This window comes from Pecten maximus, chromosome 8 (genome assembly GCF_902652985.1).
Source record: "Pecten maximus chromosome 8, xPecMax1.1, whole genome shotgun sequence".
NCBI classification, from domain to species: Eukaryota; Metazoa; Mollusca; class Bivalvia; order Pectinida; family Pectinidae; genus Pecten; species Pecten maximus.
Window position 1 is genome coordinate 25,651,725 of NC_047022.1, and position 22,904 is coordinate 25,674,628.

The 22,904-nt window shown below is 36.4% G+C and overlaps 1 protein-coding gene across 1 annotated transcript; it reads right to left on the reverse strand.

Annotated features, from left to right (window-relative positions):
• Positions 1-1,473: 1,473 nt before the first annotated feature.
• LOC117333262 lies at positions 1,474-22,876 on the reverse strand (the record flags this gene model as incomplete). Its single annotated transcript, XM_033892477.1, is given in 16 exon segments — positions 1,474-2,273; positions 3,943-4,047; positions 8,934-9,251; positions 9,743-9,900; positions 12,822-13,016; positions 13,694-13,895; positions 14,649-14,810; positions 16,947-17,506; positions 18,148-18,263; positions 18,921-19,063; positions 19,609-19,889; positions 20,376-20,478; positions 20,480-20,601; positions 21,518-21,647; positions 22,155-22,264; positions 22,682-22,876. Coding segments are annotated over 16 exon segments (3,053 nt in total), but the record flags the coding sequence as incomplete, so codon positions are not given.
• Between the last annotated feature and the right edge of the window lie 28 nt (positions 22,877-22,904).

Consider the following 22,904-nt stretch of genomic DNA (forward strand, 5'->3'; position numbering starts at 1 on the left):
TACACCAAGTTTTTGTGATTATTGTTGGTAGAGACAAATGAGATATCTGTGACCAGTGTCGTTGAGGTATACTATGTCCGTCCGTATATAAACAGTAGTTTTGGTGATTATTGTCCGGCCGTATATAAACAGTAGTTTTGGTGATTATTGTTGGTAGAGACAAATGAGATATCTGTGACCAGTGTTGTTATTCAGATATACTATGTCCGTCCGTATATAAACAGTAGTTTTGGTGAGTATTGTCCGTCCGTATATAAACAGTAGTTTTGGATATTATTGTCCGTCCGTATATAAACGGTAGTTTTGGTGATTATTGTCCGTCCGTATATAAACAGTAGTTTTGGTGAGTATTGTCCGTCCGCATATAAACAGTAGTTTTGGTGATTATTGTCCGTCCGTATATAAACAGTAGTTTTGGTGAGTATTGTCCGTCCGCATATAAACAGTAGTTTTGGTGATTATTGTCCGTCCGTATATAAACAGTAGTTTTGGTGATTATTGTTGGTAGAGACAAATGAGATATCTGTGACCAGTGTCGTTGAGGTATACTATGTCCGTCCGTATATAAACAGTAGTTTTGGTGATTATTGTCCGTCCGTATATAAACAGTAGTTTTGGTGATTATCGTTGGTAGAGACAAATGAGATATCTCTGGCCAGTGTTGTTGTTGAGGTATATTATGTCCGTCCGTATATAAACAGTAGTTGTGGTGATTATTGTCCGTCCGTATATAAACAGTAGTTTTGGTGATTATTGTTGGTAGAGACAAATGAGATATCTGTGGCCAGTGTTGTTGTTGAGGTATACTATATCCGTCCGTATATAAACAGTAGTTTTGGTGATTATTGTTGGTAGAGACAAATGAGATATCTGTGACCAGTGTTGTTATTCAGATATACTATGTCCGTCCGTATATAAACAGTAGTTTTGGTGATTATTGTCCGTCCGTATATAAACAGTAGTTTTGGTGATTATTGTTGGTAGAGACAAATGGGATATCTGTGACCAGTGTCGTTGAGGTATACTATGTCCGTCCGTATATAAACAGTAGTTTTGGTGATTATTGTCCGTCCGTATATAAACAGTAGTTTTGGTGATTATTGTTGGTAGAGACAAATGAGATATCTGTGACCAGTGTCATTGAGGTATACTTTGTCCGTCCGTATATAAACAGTAGTTTTGGTGATTATTGTTGGTAGAGACAAATGAGATATCTCTGGCCAGTGTTGTTGTTGAGGTATACTATGTCCGTCCGTATATAAACAGTAGTTTTGGTGAGTATTGTCCGGCCGTATATAAACAGTAGTTTTGGTGATTATTGTTGGTAGAGACAAATGAGATATCTCTGGCCAGTGTTGTTGTTGAGGTATACTATGTCCGTCCGTATATAAACAGTAGTTTTGGTGATTATTGTTGGTAGAGACAAATGAGATATCTGTGACCAGTGTCGTTGTTGAGGTATACTATGTCCGTCCGTATATAAACAGTAGTTTTGGTGAGTATTGTCCGGCCGTATATAAACAGTAGTTTTGGTGATTATTGTCCGTCCGTATATAAACAGTAGTTTTGGTGATTATTGTTGGTAGAGACAAATGAGATATCTGTGACCAGTGTGATTGAGGTATATTTTGTCCGTCCGTATATAAACAGTAGTTTTGGTGATTATTGTTGGTAGAGACAAATGAGATATCTCTGGCCAGTGTTGTTGTTGAGGTATACTATGTCCGTCCGTATATAAACAGTAGTTTTGGTGATTATTGTCCGTCCGTATATAAACAGTAGATTTGGTGATTATTGTTGGTAGAGACAAATGAGATATCTGTGACCAGTGTCATTGAGGTATACTTTGTCCGTCCGTATATAAACAGTAGTTTTGGTGATTATTGTTGGTAGAGACAAATGAGATATCTCTGGCCAGTGTTGTTGTTGAGGTATACTATGTACGTCCGTATATAAACAGTAGTTTTGGTGATTATTGTTGGTAGAGACAAATGAGATATCTCTGGCCAGTGTTGTTGTTGAGGTATACTATGTACGTCCGTATATAAACAGTAGTTTTGGTGATTATTGTTGGTAGAGACAAATGAGATATTTCTAGCCAGTGTTGTTGTTGAGTTATACTATGTACGTCCGTATATAAAGAGTAAGGTACTGGCGGCACCAGTTCCTCCTACTAACTGCCTTGGGCCTTTATTCTTGACAAAGTCGGCAGCCATTTGCATATGTGTATCATCATATGGAGCCATGCCTGCATAACAGAATGCCGCCCAGCCCTGAAAAATAATCCAATATCAAGTTCCATGTTATGATTATTTTTATCCGAAACTGCTTTTTGAACTCCTAATTAATTATCTTTATCATGCTGTGATAACAAAATAGTTACAGACCTAATTGTTGATTTGACAACTACTTAGAAAACACAATAGACACATGTGACGTTTCTTATACACCGTACATCAATATTTAGCTTACCTGCAACTCTGGCTACTTGATTTTTAAGGTCAAATGTGAAAATCACTTCTGACTATGTTTACTAACATGTAGAAAAGACGGACTCTCATATCAAAAAATTATAAACAACATTACAGACTAGAGCTTTGATAAGTTGTGCTAAATAATTCTTAAAAACATCTTCAAAATAAACGACTGGCTCAGAGTTATGATATTTGGCTAATGATAAGCTTGGATGAAGGATTATCAAGTTTGTTCAAATGAACGACCTTTACCCAACTTCAAAACCTCATGGTTGAAGAATGTTTAAACAATAACAAGTCATGCTGGAACAAAACACGGTCAAGATTGTTCAAATAAATAACATTGGTCCACTTACAAGTCGCTTACTGGAACTGAGGGGTTTACAGTTTGAGGTTCATTTGAGTGATATATAGCCGTGTTCGATGCTTGTTGATAAGCCTGGTGGTTTCGTTGTCTCCACCCTAGTTCTCTCTTTGAGGATGCGACTTAACCACGATTTGACCTAGATTCGTATAGCGGGCGTCGTCAATGAAACATACGATGTTTATCATTCGGAACACCTGGTCATATTCGCATGGAAAGTTTTCAAAGGTCACCATGTGTTGGTAGATAGAGTTATGGTTTCGTTACTTCCTCGGTATTCTCTGCTGTTTTTGTTACATGTATGGTAATGATAGTCATGATATAAACACACTAATGGGAGGGACACTTATTCCTATGGCGTCGTGGAAAGATCTCACCTTGTAAGGCACGAGGACTAACGATTACCTATAAGTGCATGTTTGTTTCAACAGCGTTTAGTGCAAACTGTTGTTTTTATTTCAACACAATGGATCTACGATATTCCCCTACTAAAACATCGTCTGTTTTCATTGATAAAACTACAAAAACTATATAATTTGCAATGAAAAAGCGGTTTATTGAATATTCCGTCTGAAATGTTTATGAGTTGGCAGAAAAGCAATCACCAATATCTCCTTAATTTCTATTATGACATTGAAAACAAAAAGTAAGGTATATTGATGTATTGTTTAAATTCATTTTTTCATATTGAGATTCGTTTCCCTGAAAACTGGACGTATATTTTTCACACGTATATGGTTGATGCTATGACTTTAACTTTTTGACTTTTTATAAAATGTTTCAGTAACACATATAAATATTGTCAGGGAGAAGAAAGTGTCCGATTTCCGTTGGACCACTGTGTATATCAATATGCCGTATTTTGTTTTGTTGGTTGGGAAAAAAAAATATCAGGGAAAGTCGTGAACGTGCGACTGCAAAAATATCGTTGCATTATTAGCTTGATAATCGTGGGAAAATCTTAAACACCAATGTTGTAAATTATAGGTTTGGTGGCCATAACAACAATAATTTTAAAACATTCGACAAATCTAACGGTAATTTAACCAAAAAATAATTCAAAAGGACATTTTTTCTCGCGAAAAATAATATGAAAAAGCTTACCGAGTCAAGTTTCCCCATATCCCCGGGGTTAGTCAGATGGAAATCGGGTGCAGTTTCTGGATGGATAGCTTGAGTACACGAGTTTTTTATATGAGATGCCCAATCCTGTAATATAGACAAAGACATTGATTATAACACGGCCTCCCTCCCTCTGTTGGAAACGGAAATAAATAAAGCCAAAGCTATAAGCATGTCAAAAATACAAACAAAAAAAACCAAAAAAACAAGAGGCCCATGGGACCTGTATCCCTTACCAGGTTGGATTTGACAAAATGTCAAAATAATGTTCATGTTCAATTTGTTAATACATATACTCTCAAAGGGACTGAAAGACCCTACGGATGATTTTTACAACGTAATTGTGTTTAAAGAAACTAAGTCACTTAGGGTGGGGAAAGATCCTTGGTCCTATTTTTACATAAGATTTGTGTTTATCCCTTAACGTCCAGCGATGCTATACATAGTTATGGGATGGAGGGTTACAGTAACCATTTATGCAAAATCTGTTCCCTTTTCACCAAATTGGGTTCAAATCCATTCATAACTTTATGACTAGTACTGTAGTGATTTAAAGGAATTTCTTCTTTTTCCCCTATTTGGCCCTGCCCCTTTGGCCCCATGGGGTCAGAGTGAATATTTATACAAACTCTTTCCCCCTTCCTGACCAAATTTGGTTGATTTCCATTTAGAACTTCATGACTAGTAGTGATATAAAGACAAATCTCTATTTACCCTATTTTGCCCCACTCTTCAGGCCCCTTGGGGGTCAGAATCAATATTTATACAAACTCTTTCCCCCTTCCCCTAAGGATGTTCCTGAGCAGATTTGGTGAAAATCCATTCAATACTTTAGGACTAGTAGCAATTTAAAGAAAATGTTGACGGACGACGGACGCTGCGCCATGGCATAAGCTCACCGGCCCTTCGGGCCAGGTGAGCTAAAAATGTGCATTTTCCTAAGCAGCATTGAGGTTTAATCACGGGAGAAATTTTCTGTTCTTACTAGAGCTTTCAACATATACCTCGTGGACAAATAAGTTAAGAAAAAGTTACAAATTGACTGAACAGCATTGATACCAAATGAATTTTCACACAGAATATCGATACCTGTTTACACGACGATCTCTTGGCTGACTTTGTGAAGGACAGATGGACAACAGGAAACCTGTGATTACTTTATGGCGGGAAGCTTAAATGATTATACTTCTCCATTTCATCTTTAGTCAGTTTTCCTGTCAAACTTTCAAATCTTTACTTATCCTTACTACCCTTTACCCTATTCACCAATTCCTAATGCCTCCATACTTCATATTAACCATTCCTTACCCTTCCTCATTAAGCTACTCTCTATATTTAATGGCCCACTCGATACTGTAAAGCTACCCCACTATACCATTAACTCTCACCGCTGTATCAACACTTTTCAGTCATCATTCCTGATCAACTTACACCCTACAGTCAAGGCACCCTCCATGTCCACAGTCTATACTATTAATCCCCATACCTGATATACCTACATCCTACAGTCAAGGCACCCTCCATGTCCACAGTCTATACTATTAATCCCCATACCTGATTTACCTACATCCTACAGTCAAGTCACCCTCCATGTCTACAGTCTATACTATCACTCCCCATACCTGATTTACCTACACCCTACAGTCAAGTCACCCTCCATGTCTACAGTCTATACTATCACTCCCCATACCTGATTTACCTACATCCTACAGTCAAGTCACCCTCCATGTCTACAGTCTATACTATCACTCCCCATACCTGATTTACCTACACCCCACAGTCAAGTCACCCTCCATGTCTACAGTCTATACTATCACTCCCCATACCTGATTTACCTACACCCCACAGTCAAGTCACCCTCCATGTCTACAGTCTATACTATCACCCCCCACACCTGATTTACCTACATCCTACAGTCAAGTCACCCTCCATGTCTACAGTCTATACTATCACTCCCCATACCTGATTTACCTACACCCCACAGTCAAGTCACCCTCCATGTCTACAGTCTATACTATCACTACCCATACCTGATTTACCTACATCCTACAGTCAAGTCACCCTCCATGTCTACAGTCTATACTATCACTCCCCATACCTGATATACATACATCCTACAGTCAAGTCACCCTCCATGTCTACAGTCTATACTATCACTCCCCATACCTGATATACCTACATCCTACAGTCAAGTCACCCTCCATGTCTACAGTCTATACTATCACTCCCCATACCTGATATACCTACATCCCACAGTCAAGGCACCCTCCATGTCTACAGTCTATACTATCACTCCCCATACCTGATTTACCTACACCCTACAGTCAAGTCACCCTCCATGTCTACAGTCTATACTATCACTCCCCATACCTGATATACCTACATCCTACAGTCAAGTCACCCTCCATGTCTACAGTCTATACTATCACTCCCCATACCTGATATACCTACCCTACAGTCAAGTCACCCTCCATGTCTACAGTCTATACTATCACTCCCCATACCTGATATACCTACATCCTACAGTCAAGTCACCCTCCATGTCTACAGTCTATACTATCACTCCCCATACCTGATTTACCTACATCCTACAGTCAAGTCACCCTCCATGTCTACAGTCTATACTATCACTCCCCATACCTGATTTACCTACATCCTACAGTCAAGTCACCCTCCATGTCTACAGTCTATACTATCACCCCCCACACCTGATTTACCTACATCCTACAGTCAAGTCACCCTCCATGTCTACAATCTATACTATCACTCCCCATACCTGATTTACCTACATCCTACAGTCAAGTCACCCTCCATGTCTACAATCTATACTATCACTCCCCACACCTGATTTACCTACATCCTACAGTCAAGTCACCCTCCATGTCTACAGTCTATACTATCACTCCCCACACCTGATTTACCTACATCCTACAGTCAAGTCACCCTCCATGTCTACAATCTATACTACCACTCCTCATACCTGATTTACCTACCCTACAGTCAAGTCACCCTCCATGTCTACAGTCTATACTATCACTCCCCATACCTGATATACCTACCCTACAGTCAAGTCACCCTCCATGTCTACAGTCTATACAGTGGCGTAGGGGGGGGGGGGGGGGGGGGGGGGGGCAACTGTACTCTTTAGTCAAGCTTATCCTGGATCCGCGCCTAGTGATTCATGTTTTACTATAAATAATTAATATAATCCTGATTTGCGAAAATAACTTATTTTGTACTACATAAATTATCATGACGACTTCCTACGCCACTGCTTACTGAACCAAAAATCCGACACAATTAGGCTAGAGTTCGGTAATTATATTTTCAGTAGCTTACGTCATAATAACGACATCTACTATAAAGGCCCTGCGGGGCATGCATAATTCATTAAAACAATGACGGGACCAGCAATGCGTTAAATAACCATATCAAAGACAGATAATGCTATACTCTATACCTCTAGATATCACCTTCTTCTCACTCTTTGATATGGATTATACCATTCTGAATGTTATCAGACAAAAGTTACCACTCCATTGCTAATCAAACTCTTCCTACTTCCCCCTCGAGTAATACGCCTAAAGCCTTTTCTACCTATACGTGTATTTGTTCTAGAGACAGCATCAAAATAAATGTTAACGCAATGTAGATCAGGACCGAAAACACTAGCTTTGTTATGCTAGGCTGTTATCATTATAAAACCAAAACTTAATTACCTTCTTTATACATGTTTCTGGGATATGATATATACTATATATATTTAAGGTAACATGTGTTTTATTAGCTGATACTTAAAACAGATTGAATTATATATGAAGATGCTGTCTGATCTTTTTTAAAAAGCATGATTTCAAATCTGATAGAATGTGTATCTAAAGCGAACCCTATATGCTGCTAATTTGTTGACAACAGATGCCAGTGCCGTTTCATGTTTTATACGGTGTTTCCATCATTCGTAGCTGTTTGTAATTAGTATTACTCTATTCACGTTAAAATCGCATTCTTATCCATTTTGTGTTTCTGTCTTGTTCTCATTGTGAAATCAATCAACTTCACAAATTATCAACTTATCGAATCTATCTGATGAAGTTAAGCAAAATTTCTTATTAAGATATAAATTTGACTTATCAGACTAGTGCAGACGACCGACACACAGGTATGAGGGTTGATATACTAGTATAAAAGTCAGAATGTTTCAGATGTACAAGATAAAGTTTTTATCGTTGCCTTCGAGAAAACATTTTCGGTTCGAAATTTTACAGATATTATCGAAATAAATATCAAAATTCGTTAGTTTTTTCCCTTTTTAAGATTTTGGGTGTCAAATAGGGGTGGGGGGGTGGGGTGGGGGTGGGGGGCAAAAAGATATGTTTGCCCCCACTGTAAAAAAAAAAAAGGGGGGGGGGGGGGGGGGGGGGGGGGGGCTGCCCCCCAGCTTCCTACGCCACTGGTAAGGAGTATAGATAAACAGGAAAACAGCAAACTTCCCGACTCGTTTTAGAACATCTCTGCAAGGAGAGTAGTCTCACGCATGTGCAGAAGGTTAACATAATTTATACATTTGGTAGTGTTGAAGTTTATACAAGGAAAGTGTAATGGATATTAATAGATTAAATGATGTGCGCGCGGTTTGCAAATTATAACTCCATCTTTGAAATGCAGATATATAAATAAACATAACATAGCAACACATGAAGGCCCAATATACCTACTCGATCCCAACACACAATGTCCGTTGTGTACGTATTGGTAATATAGAGAGATGCTCGATGATGAAGTAATTCCGATGGTACGGAAAAGAAATATCGTCAAATTTCGAAGGAATCCGACCCTTTGTAAACGACCTTCACATCTGACCTGATACGTCTGTATTCAACGCGTCTGTAAAGGGTGTTATCTGTTTGCACATTAGAGGCACGTGTGTCACAGAAAAAAAGAAACAAGATGCACAAAAAAGTGTTCAAACTGACCTGATCCATCCAGTACTTTGACGCGGCTGTAATGGGTATTATCTGTATACCAATTAGACATGCATGTCTCATCGGGAATACATTAGGTGCGCACGGCCAGTTCAGGGTGTAAACGTAAAAGTTATCCTCAGCGATCTGTCCTACTGCTCCATAACCTCTGATGATTGGTGGAAAGTGAGCCTCGTTATGGTTCCGCACATGAAAGTATTCCTTTACGGATTCAATCTCCGTGGCAAGCGTCACCTGACCGGTCTTCTTCAATACGTCGTCATTGTAAGCATCTCCCAAGGCAGCGAGGCCATGATAACAGTTCAATGCCTGGAAACAGTTTAAAGAAACATGATTCAGAAATGGACACGAGAAGCGTATTGCCACTTGTTCGAAATAAATCGTCCTATTCCAGGTCATCCATAACAACTTCCTCCTGTGCACATTACACCCGGAAAGAAATCCCGGATATCATACTTAAACGATATTCGTTTTTGCCTTTCAAAGACAGAATGAAAATAAATTATTATATTTAACATACATGACACTACTATTAATTTTGTACCCACCCCTGCAGAAGCCTGCCATTACATATACATTAAAACTCGTTCGTCATTTCAAGAATATCTCTTTCGTTTAACAAGAACATCCCCGTATGAGTAAGTATCATCTCTGAGAGAAATGTCCTCTACTTTGTTTATCTATATCCCAGAAGAAATCCTTACATGCATACTATTTAGAACGTTTCAATTGTATATGTCTTGAATACTCCGTTTAATATGTCCGACATATCTGTAAAATCCCAATGCAAATAAACCTACTTCCGAGGACGATTCTTCTTGTCTCTGGCCTGGAACCACGCCCGTAGCCCAGGAGAAGCCCATGTACACGTCCTTATGGCGAACAACGGGAAAATATTTGTCCATATAACTCGGGTTACCGACATCTCTAGCAAGGGCATACACACGTTCTTTGTGCTCTGAAATAAGTGTATCTAAATGTTTACACATTTTTTCTTATTACTTAATAAACATAATTTATTTTAAAAGAGAAGAATTTTTATCCTAACATTACTAAAACCGTAGACGACCTTTTAATTTAAGTACAATTCAATATGCTATAGAGAAAGTAACACCAAATGATAATCAATTACGAAATACCACCAACAAAAATCCTATAAGTTATACAATTCAATGTATCCATAGCGGTGTTGTCTCCATGGAATCTGGTATAATGGAAGCAGCTATCAAGTATGTTCAAATATGGAGTGAAATGCTTAGAGTGATATTATGCCAGTAGTACTATGCTTGCATGAAGGGAGATCAAGTTTGTTTTAATGAGCGACAATTTCAGGTTCACAGAAATAAAATCTTATATGTGTCAAAAATGCTTATTTCTGGAATAACCAACAGGGCCTTACAGGACGTTACGTGTTTATCCAATATATTCTGATTAACAAAGGGGAATAGTGTCCATAAGTGAATTGCTAATTCGTCAATTTGAATAAATAGATTAAATTGAAATAAATAAAAAACAAAATAATATTATCGTCATCAAAGATTCCATGTAATGGATGTTATAATTATTATGATATCATTCGTCACCAAAGATCCGTTTAAAATGAGTGTGATGTTGAAAAAGGATTCTGGGTTTTGATAAAGCGATACATGTCCCCTACCGGCCCCACTTAAAATAGCAACGGTGACCCGAAAACCGTGAAACCTAAACTTGTTCGAGAAGATACGGTCCTGTATCTTGTGTGATATATAGTTTTATTGCATTTTTGCCAGTGCAATATAGAAATTTATCAAGCTAATAAAACTTATATTTTCACTGCAGCGTTCAGCAGTGAAAATATAAGTTTTGCAGTGAAAATATAAGTTTTCCGTTTTTGACCAATCATGCAGAGTGGACCTTTGTATTCACCTCGTTAAAACTTACCGATTTTTTCAAACGAAGCGGAGATAGATAAATTTGTTATTTTGCTGTATTTCTGAAATTTTCAGACTAGTTTTTGACAAATGCAGATTATCCTATAACAGCAGAAAACGCTTTGTGTTGATCAGTCCTTTCAAAATGGCGCCGTCATGTTGACGCGGAGTAACATCACAAAGAGATGACTGATTCCCGCACTTTTTGACACTATTAATTTTTCGATTTTTTTTAAATTTTGTTTTTAAGTTAATGAAATGCAATAAAAAAGATATTGAATGGTTTCCCGTCAAATATAACATACATTGTGTATATTCCACTCGTATGAGAGACTGTTTCGATATTTTTCACTCGTGCTTCGCACTCGTGAAAATATCGATATTCTTTCATACTCGTGAAATATAATGTATATGTTATATTAAACGGGAAACCATTTAATATCCCCTATTTATCAAAATCCCAAACGGAATGAAGCCGCTAGAGTGATGACAATCTTTGTCGTTAGGTGCAATGATTCTATATAGAATAATATGATCGTCATCAAACATCCCTTTCAAATGAATATAACATAGAATGATATTATCGTCATCAAATACCAATTTAAAGGAATGGTCGATGTGAGTGGGCGAGCAATGACGATATCTCGTATAGTGTAACTTTAACCTTTTCTTGACTCATCATGATCGACTTGGTTGCCTCTACATGGTAATGTTAATGGATACCACAAGGCCGACGACAACACATTCACCCTTATTCGGAAAATGGATATTTCTTCGTTCTCTATGTGATTAGCGGTCACCATAGTCCAGCAAGTAGTCGCCATGCCTCGCTAAGATATATATATATACAATGTGTATATATATATGTGTGTGTACATGTGTGTGTGTACACGTCTTCCTCTGATTCATCTATAGTCGTTTGTCTACTGATCATTTTACAATATCAATCAATCCATCCAGACAGTATTTACACTATTAACTCTATAACCGACCCAAGTGTAGTTAATGAAGTGTTCACCCAACTCCTGATCAATGACCTTTTCAAGGACACCTCATGTCGAAACTGGGTATAACAGTACTCGGTAACCACATATACTTGATAATAGCGAACAATATTCCAGAAGGAATTGTCTTAAGTTCAGAAGAATTCCTGACGAAAATAATGAAAGTACTGGCTCTTTAATTATCAATGTTTGTAGCACGTAGCTCGGTGTCATGATAACTGAAAGATATAAGTCGCTCCCATATAGGGTGGGGCATAAATACGACGAGTACCCATTGGGCGTTATTGTCCGGTTTATGTCATTCAAAGTGCGTGCTTCAGTTTACGAGTCATCAAAGGAACCATTTAATGAATTGTACCTATAACTATATTATCACCATAAAACATCCCATTAATATGATATTTTACCTAGAATTATATTATCACCATAAACATCCCATTAATATGAATTTTACCTAGAACTATATTATCACCATAAAACATCCCATTAATATGAATTTTACCTAGAACTATATTATCACCATAAAACATCCCATTAATATGAATTTTAACTAGAACTATATTATCACCATAAAACATCCCATTAATATGAATTTTACCTAGAACTATATTATCACCATAAAATATCCCATTAATATGAATTTTTTCCTAGAACTATATTATCACCATAAAACATCCCATTAATATGATATTTTACCTAGAACTATATTATCACCATAAAAAATCCCATTAATATGATTTATTTTCTTTTTTACCCACATTGAACCCATCAGAAGTAACATGCTTATCAATATGTACTTCTCTCACGCGATTCTACACTCCTTATATTACATTAGCGTCAAAAAGGCGCGTTGTCTTTAATTGATAACAACGGATGTATCTTTCCAGGGGATCCGCACACATTATATGTATCCATATTTCCTGATATGGTCAATATCATACAGAGATGAGGACACTCTTACTTACGCTGGCCCCAGTCCTGGTGGTGTTTGACGTAGTAGGCGATGGCGTACAGAAGGTACCCTAGGTGAAAGTGGTGGTCGTTGTAATAAGGGAAACCAAAGTCATATCCATAGCCAACATCAGCGTTATTAGTGGCTCGGAGGAACAGGCCGCCCCACACAGTGTCATAGTGGAACTTCCACATGTCTGCCAGGGTATCTGGTGTTAATATGGACCAATAATGTATTTAGTAATACATCACACAATGAAAAAGTCATAAGAAACATATAAATATTATAATCATCAGGTCTATACCAATGAAAAGTCACAAATAACATATATATATCATCATCATCAGGTACAATGTACAAAATGTTTATATACCACATAATCAGATGTCACCGGGAACGTCCACCGCTCTGAGAGAAAATCTCTAAACAATAGTAACACTTCACAGTGAATTATCATCACAGGGAAACTTTTAAATTAATTCAATTGTTTTGATTAATGTACGGGATTACGAGCTCAATATATATAGATAATTTAATTTTGTATGAAACGCGCATTTTCATTGGCTGAAATAATTTTGTTATACCTCTATAACAAAATTTTTGACGTTGCGAAATGTAACGTCATTTTTGATTGGCTGATGACGTTGCGTAGTAATTTATCACAGAAAAGAGTTCGCCAAAGAAAGTGAAATATCTTGGTGTGTATAAGACGAAATTAAATTATAAGAATTAACATTAATTATTTTTTCTGTTATACAGTCATAACATAAAAAACTGGAGTGTACTCTCTTCATAAACCGCTTCGCTTTTTATTTAGAGTACACTCCAGTTTTTTCTGTTATGACTGTATAACAGAAAAAATAATTGATGTTACTCCTTAAATACCTTGGACACGAAGCCACTTTTCTAGACAATTCTTGATTTGTGTGTCTATATCCTCATAGTGGTCAGTACCGAATGCTCGTGATATGCTTGCCAACCTTGCTGACATAGCTATTGCTTTTCCCAGGCCATAACTATCCCATTGGCTACAGATCGTGTCAATATTGTGCTCAGAAGCATCGCGTGCAATAGCTGTCAACATTTCCTTAAAAGGAAACAAAAGATAAATACAGATACATTTATCTTCATTTTGGATCAGATCACGTATCCGCCATTCTATTTTCAGTAACAATATGTAAATAGATAAAGACATACATGTATAAATTCAAACTCATACAAACGAAGTAGAACTTCATGACGCGTTATGACGCGTTTATTATCCGATCTTTACCAATCATTGTGAACTATTCCATCTATTAACTTGTGTACAGTATTTACTATCGCTGTACACTCAATAAAAAGTTATGGAGATTTCCGTTTTTGTGATACAACGGATACATTAATTCAACAGGAGACTACATTAGTAGTACGATGTATTTAGGAACGTCCTGATAGTTATAAGAAAATATACATATATATATAACTCATCTTTTTTTACACGAACAGTCATTGCATAAATTCATAAATGTATATACATTTTTATAACTTGTTCCCTGATTGCTTACAAACCTGTTACTTAAACAACATTGACCAATGTGTCATACCCGACGATGACGTTCTTTAATCAAAAACATTTTTCGAGCATGTTTAATTCAACATTTTCATATAACTAACAAATATCAGTAATATAGCTTTTTGTTTTAAACATGTCGATATAGGAAGTCAGCATGATTGTAAACGTAAGAATATGTGTGACTATTGTGGTTATACAGATGATTGTCGGTAACTACGTTGTATGTTGTCATCATGGTTATTAAGATATATATGTAATCTCGCTGATAAATAACATATTACTTACACTAAGCTGTTTGTTATTTTGCTTAATTTTAGTGACAGAAGCTTCGTCAGGTTCCATGGACGCACGCGGAAGGTTCATCTCGAGAAGCCATTCTGTCCCCTCGTAACCTTTGAACCCGTAAACCGTATCCTTGATGTTGCTACTTTGTGCCATTTGAAGAACCTAAAATAGATAACAAAGACCTGTAAAGAGGCATTCATTCGTTCGGACATCAGAAACTTGCAAAATTTCAATTGATAAAATCTATGCCCGAATGAGGATGATATAAGATTTTGTGCCTACTGGTAATGTACAGTAAAATGACGTTTCATACACAAATACCGCCTGTCTTTGCGGTAATTAGCGATACTTCGGGTCGAATTGAGAATTTTGAGGATTTAATACTTGAAGCACTTTGGTTATCTTGAGTAAAACTGCCGTATTAATGTAAGGATAATAACTTTTACTCTTTTCATTAAGTTTCCTTTAGGCGACCTACACTTTATTTTAACGAATATATTCATTACATGATTTCTTATATAACATACTGCATTGATGACGATCAGCTATACAGTAGGGAACTGGAGATCAAGGTCACTACGTCCTCGTCATATGCACTTGTAACCTTGTCAATGAACACAGCTTGTAAGCTACATTGTTATATATGAGCGTTAATATTTCCAATTCCCTATCGTTAATTATATATTTGTGTGAGTGTAACATAGTGTCATACATATCCTGTGTTTTTCTCAATGACGAAGTGTCCGTGATGTATGTCGACTGCTGAAAGTGTAGGTTGATGAAGACAGCGGGAAAAGTTTTTATTTCCGATATCATCGAGAAGTATTATAATATTGTTGCAACCACGATATCTGTTTGGGAATGTTGTAACCTGCATATCTCATCGGAGTGCATAATTACAAGTGCACAAAAGTTGAGTTTGGACAAGAGAACAGTTAATGAATACGGATCCTGGTCTTATCTTTTGCCCTTTTCATCAATTCTAAATAAGGTTAACTTTATTCTTAACAATTATGCACTTTTTAATCAGAAATCATAGTTTTATAAACTAAAGAATACTTTGACTTAAGGGTCATCTATATAGCAGAATAATGTTGAATTTCAAACACGAATAAATAGCTTAAAAATTGCACAAAAATAGTCATGTAATATACCAAAATGTTTGTTTGGACATGTAGTGTCTTAAAATCACAAATAATTTGATGTATATGCTAACAATTTCTTCTATAGAGTTACTTTGTGGTAAGTTGTAGCATGGAATAATTCTAAGCCACAAAAATAAGCAAACCTGAAAAATAGCCCATCTGTCATGCTCACAGGTGTCTATAGCACAGGGTAGGAGCATTTGTTTGACCGGATTTGACTTTATGCAGGTATAAACACATATTTAGTTTTGACCTTGAAATGCAAATGGCGGCTGTGGATGATATTACACAAATATGGCATAAAGGGAGGCATTTCAGCCATTAAAAATGCTCCTATATAATACATTTAAGACATCTGGTTATAGTAAGAATAACCATTTTAAGACAAATTGTCAAATTGATGAGTTTTGGGCCTTTTTCAGAAATATATATCTTTTACCCCAAACTCAACGGATGAACATTTTTTCCTAAAAACAGTCTTCCTGCCATGTCTAGAGTTCTCTATAGTATCTAATATGAGCATTTTTTACGTTTGAAATACCTTCTTATATGCCATAATTGTCTGATCTTATTCACAACCCCCATTTGCATTTCAAGGTCTAAATAAAATCAGTGTTAATACATATCATAAAGTCCAATCTAGTCAAACCAATGCTCCTATTTTGTGCTTTAGACCCTTGTGAGCAAAACGACATGACTGTTTTGCACAATAAATGAGATACAAATGAGTGAATTATGTCCCCCTGAAACATGCATTTTTCTCATGTTTTGTTGAAATTTACGAACTACTGAACAAATTGAATGTCAACAGCAAGGCCCACAGTTTGACATGATACATATCAATATGTTATCAAGTTACTTCTATTAAATTGCACCCTAGTAGGGATGCATAGCCTTGTAAAATATCAACTGTTTTGGCTGGATTTGCTGTTTAGATGCCCCTTAATCGTTACTTAAATTTGCACTATAATCATAAAACAAAGTTCTTCATGCTAACAAAATTAACCTATTCTCATCGTAAGGGATAATATTTTGAATGGATACAACGTCCTCGACCTGGAACATATTAACTCCATACTAAATTATATACAAATCAACGTTTAAACAATCGTGATCGTAATGAGTGTGACGTCATTCGTGACGTGGTACGTACATGATGAGGCATTGTTATCATCAGTAGTTGTCCGGAAGGAGAGGCGGCGTATTGATTGTTGACTCTCCAGTCGAAATTCACATAAGCTTTATTCGCCGAATCAGAAGCACAATATGATGCAATGGGTTTATATGAATATAAACCAAGATTGTTGTCCAAGACATTGTCATAAGAGTGATCTCCCCTTGGTCCAGCACCTAGATACGCCATCTGCATGAGACCGGAATACGCGCCCCCGGACTGTGGCGAAAAGGTGATTGTATTATCAGCGTTGTTGATGTTCATTGTAACAGAGTCACTGAAATAAAGCATAAACTTCCTGGTTTGATTTGGGAGTTCATCACCAGGCTCATTCAGCTCCATGATGAACTTTCTGCCTGGTTGAATATTTACATGGTTGTGCGTATGTGTGCCATGCGAATTCGATGGCACTTGTGTGACTGGAGGGGCATTGGTGGGGGCATTTGTTATTGGTGCATGCGTTGGTGGATTGGTGACTGGAGCATGGGTGGATGGCTTGGTTACTGGTGCATGAGTTGGTTGCTTAGTAACTGCGCCACCTGCAAAATTGTGAAACAATTAATCCACAGCGAGTATGTACACTTAATTTGTTTTTAGAAATCACATCAAGGACAGACATTAGTGAATGAAAGATAAAAGTCCAGTATGAATAAGGATAAACTTGATTTAGATTGACGAAAGTCCACATAGTAATACCAAATAATAATGTGAAATAAAGATTGGTCGGTTGTGTTTCACCCTCACAACATGAGCGATTCCATTGGGAATCAATATTATAATTCGGCAGATTTCCTCCTCATATTGAATCGGCTATTGCATTCAACAAAGGATATATGAAATGTTCTCTGCATGAAAAAAAAACCTATTTTCACCAGAGGTAATGTTTCTCTATCCGATGATGCCCATGTGAACAGCGTATTTAAATTGATACACTGTCTAGGAATAAAGAATAAAAAATGTATGTTTTGTCCTAAAACCATCAGTAATGTTTGACGGTAAAAAATGGAAATCAAATATGAAAAAAAGGAGAAAAATCGAAAAGGAGGTATACCCTAACGAAACCCAAAATTGGGTCAATTTTGTTAAACGTAGACGATAAGTAATTATCGTGTGTATAAACAATTACCTATCAATGGGAAAGTTGATAAATTGAAAAAAAGGACACAGAACCGACGTTTACCTCCTTGGAAGTAGGTGAGGCTACTGATACTTGGCCCTCCACATGTTAACTGGTACGGCTCCTCCATCCAGTGTTGATATGGCAATACAGTCCGTCCGATCACGTTTATAGCTAGCCTGAAATAATATATATATATATAAATTTGGTATATCATCCTCACTTGCATAGCGATACTCTCTAAAATACAACAAGTCACATAATGACCTGCTGGTTTACAGTTAAAGAGTTAAAACAAAGGGAGATATATAGACTACTCACAAATGTTGCAAACATATAAGAAAACAATTATACATGAAAATATATTCACTTGATAACTTACCTAATATATTGATATTCATAATTAGCAAACTTGTGTTTGGACAGAACGAAACGTATTTGAAAATATTGATGAAATAGTAACGGAAGGACGTAATATTTGTATTCTTGATGAAATAAATAATAACCTCACTCTTCCTTTTTAATGGCAGTATATTAAAACATAACATTTTTACCATTATGCTAATAACTTAATAATGGTGATTCGGTTGTCGGTAAAAACAAATGTCATAAGTGTTTGGAGATGGTGCATTAGTAGTGTGTGAGTTTACGGTAAAACAAGAGCATATTGAAGGAAATTAAAAAGTTGAGTCGACTTTAATTAAGTTATAGAATTAAAATCGATTGATACCCATTTGCAGTTACAAATGCAAGCCTACTCCAAGGATTTTGATCACAAATTGAAGTAGTTATAATATTACAAACATATGTCTATACACAGATGTGAAATTACAAACTTGAGTCGACTTCCGGTCATGTGTGTTTTGATGATGACGTATTGTCCATTCCTGGTACACTTGTCGTATGTACACGTGCGCATGGGAACACATCGAGAAGGACAACCTATCCACTCGTTATCGTTTTCTAGAGCCCACTGAACCTATAACGCAAGACCTGTGTAATCAGAAGTCGAGCAGCAATTGTGACACAGTTAACGAACTAGTTACCGACAATATTTATCACTCTATGGCATTCCTACTATATGACCTTACCAACTGAAGGTGAGCTTTGCCAACTCATAACTGACAACTGGCGTATGAATATAATAATAAAGAAATGGAAAGAAGGGAAAATGTATTCTATTGTTAAACGCACTATCATTTTAAGCAGAAGAACACGGATAGGCGGTTGACAGGTCTAAAGGACTACAAAGGCGGGGAAATTGAATTCCTTTGTTCAGTTGGCATTTATCAGTCCATGGAAATTAGGATAGGTTGTTACCATAACTACCATCCTATGATCCTTTCTGATATCGTTTTAATTTGTTTCCCAACCAAACGTTTGTGATGTACATTCATTGTTAGCATTTGTTATAATGTAATTTTACAAATTAAGAAAAAACATCCATTTTGATTATCAATTAACTAGAATTAATTTTACATTATCCGGATCTGGGGAGATGATAATTTTGGACTATTATCTTACACGTGCTATTCCAGGTAAATCATGGTGGCCAAGATCTACACGTATTTCTACTTCGTGGTTCTGGTCACATGATGCCACGAACTGTATTTCGGTTATTGCTTGTCTCTTGTTATTGTGTGCTACGTCATAGGATTCGTCAACAGTTTTGTTCTTATACACTTCATCATTGGTGACGTCATTAGTTTCTCGCCTTCCTGTGCATGTGACCTCCTCGGGATGGTCAATCCAATTCCAGGGCAAAATATAGTGACCAATATAGTTAACGGCGAATACCATCCTACCTGTGTAATGATAAATTGTAACACACTGTACGAAATAGTTTTGTATTTTTGAATTGTCTCTGCTAATTTGAAATTGTATGATAACATGTATAGTTTGCTTTGTTGGATTTTCCTCATTGACATTAGGTTATGCCACAATGATGATATAAATTTACCCATGTTACCGATATAATCGTTAAGATTTATAACTAACTCATGGCGTGTAATAATAGTTACTCTACGCCAGTTATAGAATATCATACGACTGTATTGCATGAAAACACCGATAAATTATAGCATAGATGTGACATTAAACATACTCTTAAGGAAGGTCTAGAATATAGAAAATATTGTTCGCAACTTAGGTCGCATAGACATGATTTATATCGAGAACGAGACACATAAAACATCTAGAGAGATGACTTTATCTTCGAGTATCCATCATTCATGAATGACTAATTACAATATGTTACATCTTTAAAGAAAAAGAAAAATCTATATCGTTACCCGAAGCATTGGGAATGTCTATCTGTAGGTGACGGAGGTCGCTACTGAGGCGACATTTGCTAGAGTCACAGTTGTGCATGGTATGGTGACTTCCCCACTGGTCCCCTGCTGCTTGCTGCCCATTGGATTTTATTGATTTCTGTTATTGGTTTGGAGTTATCCAACATAATATGCAAGGTTCCTCCGCTGCAAATTCCGAATATATGGCCACTTCCGGCATCTGCCACTAGTAACACACCAACATACTCTACGTTTAATGAATCCCTTTCCACTTTAAAGTATCTGTAAATCTGTATGATCCCTCACAGTATAGTACATGTATTCTATACATGCTAGTTACATTTCAAATTGAGAGTGGTTCCCTGAAAACTGTTCACCTGTTTTCACATAAATATCGTAGACCATTTGACTTGAAGGGTTTTTAGCGCTGTATAAGTGTATAATGTGGTTGTTTTATGGTGAACATATTAATTTCTTTACAGGAGGTGACATCCATACAAAATCATATAACAAGCACACTCATTGATTAACATGATAATTACAGTAAATTAACTGTTAAAACCTGAATAGATGGGGTGGGATTGTGTTACAAACACCATTTGACTTATTTAAATCGATTCGTTTTAAAAAGATATTCACTTTTTAATTTTCTCACTTTCAATTTGATTTTTCAATCGACTTTGTCTTCGAAATTCATGGATGTTTTCGAATATTTACATGTATCTGTACACGAATTATGTGTTATACTTTGATTTGAGCGTACATATGTAGTATAACTAAAAAAAATAGAAATTAGATTGAAATAACAAATATTACAAATACTTCAAAAGATTTAAAATTCAGCATAACACAAAGTTTTCTATGTTCCTTTCTATTTATAAGATAGTACCCTCCTCTTCTTTATTGCTCTCTGTCGATTCCTTCTTAAAACACACATTGAGGGAAAGCATATACATTTGCAGATTAATTACGAAAAAAACAAGCAGGAGAATCTCTGACATACAACAGTTAATTTAAATTCATTTTGTAACACATAAGATAAAGTAATGAATTACCTTCTTAATTATGAAAAAGGTATCTGTAAATACACACATTTTCTTCTAAAAACCAAGATTATTGACGTTGTGAAATATATCACTTACTTGAATTTTCCTTCGGACAGTCAAAGTGTACGGACTTGTCATTGATGCTACTGAGACAGAACGGTGAGATGATTGGATTAGCGTTGTTAAACAGATGTGTTAGGAGGGCTGCGCCGCGAACAATTGGTACCTGTTGAGCAAATCTCAGAGATTGATAAGAAATTTATAAACAACTACTTAGAAACCTGCTAGAGAATCGTGACTTGTATCGTACCACTTTGGCGAAAACATGATAGACACCTTCAGAATTGAGTAAACTGGTTGTGTTGTGTGTTGTCTTTATAACAAACCTCACAGTCGTACGCTGGTAGCTTTAGTTCAATTAAGTTGTTTGTCCTTGGGTTTTTTTTCACGCCACGTGCTCAGTTACAGGTTCTTAATTTCGTTTAATGTTGTTACTTTACATAACCTCATTTGCTAACTCACAGAACAAGACAACTCAAACAATTAGTCATTGGAACACATTTTTCTACCGGAACATGCATATTGTGTGTGTCAAAAGATTTCAGGTAATATAATGAAGAAAAAGAAAAATCATAAGTGTGAACTTTGTTTATCTCGGCTAAATTTTGTATTTCTTTTTTTCTCTTATTTATATCCCCTACTGATATAAATCCTCAGACCATTTGCCACTCACCTCCATGGATCCGCCATTTCCGGAATACATGACGTTGCCATAGAGATCACCGAAATCTGTAATACTCGGGTCTCCAGCTCCTGCTATTCCCACGCGTACTCCGGATCTACCTAGAATGGCCATATAACATGAAAACATAAATAAGGATTTAAAAGGAATATTAATTATGAATTGTATTCTATCATGTGTCCACTGATATTATTTAAGGATATAAATTATAAATTCATTTTTCAAATTAATACAATACTGAGTATCAATTTACAAACGTTGGTTACTGCCTATAGCCGCCTCTATTCTACAATGTACATCTATTATAAATGTTAAATAATGACATTATATATCATGGGCTTGCTAGTCGGTTATTCTACTAATCCGTTCACATTTGAAAATCGGATACTTTATTAATGATAACATTTGTGTTATTTATTTTGTAAAAATGTCCTAAAAATAGCGAAATCTTAAAATAAATAAATAGAGAGGCTAAGAGGGACTGAAAGTACTTTTTTTTTTTTTTATCAAAGTTTCACCTGAAAACGTTCCGTAACGATTCCCATCAGGCCCTGAAGTAGTTTGTTTTAGATTGGTACCGAGGCTCATGATTTTATTCCACGGTTCCCCACTTTCCCAGGCAGACTGTTGTTGCATTGTGTCTGTACGACTGGGGTCGTACCATCGCTCCATGGTATAAGCATCATAGGTAATACCGGTATGATCCATGGTTGCTTTTCGGAATAATCATAAATTGTAATA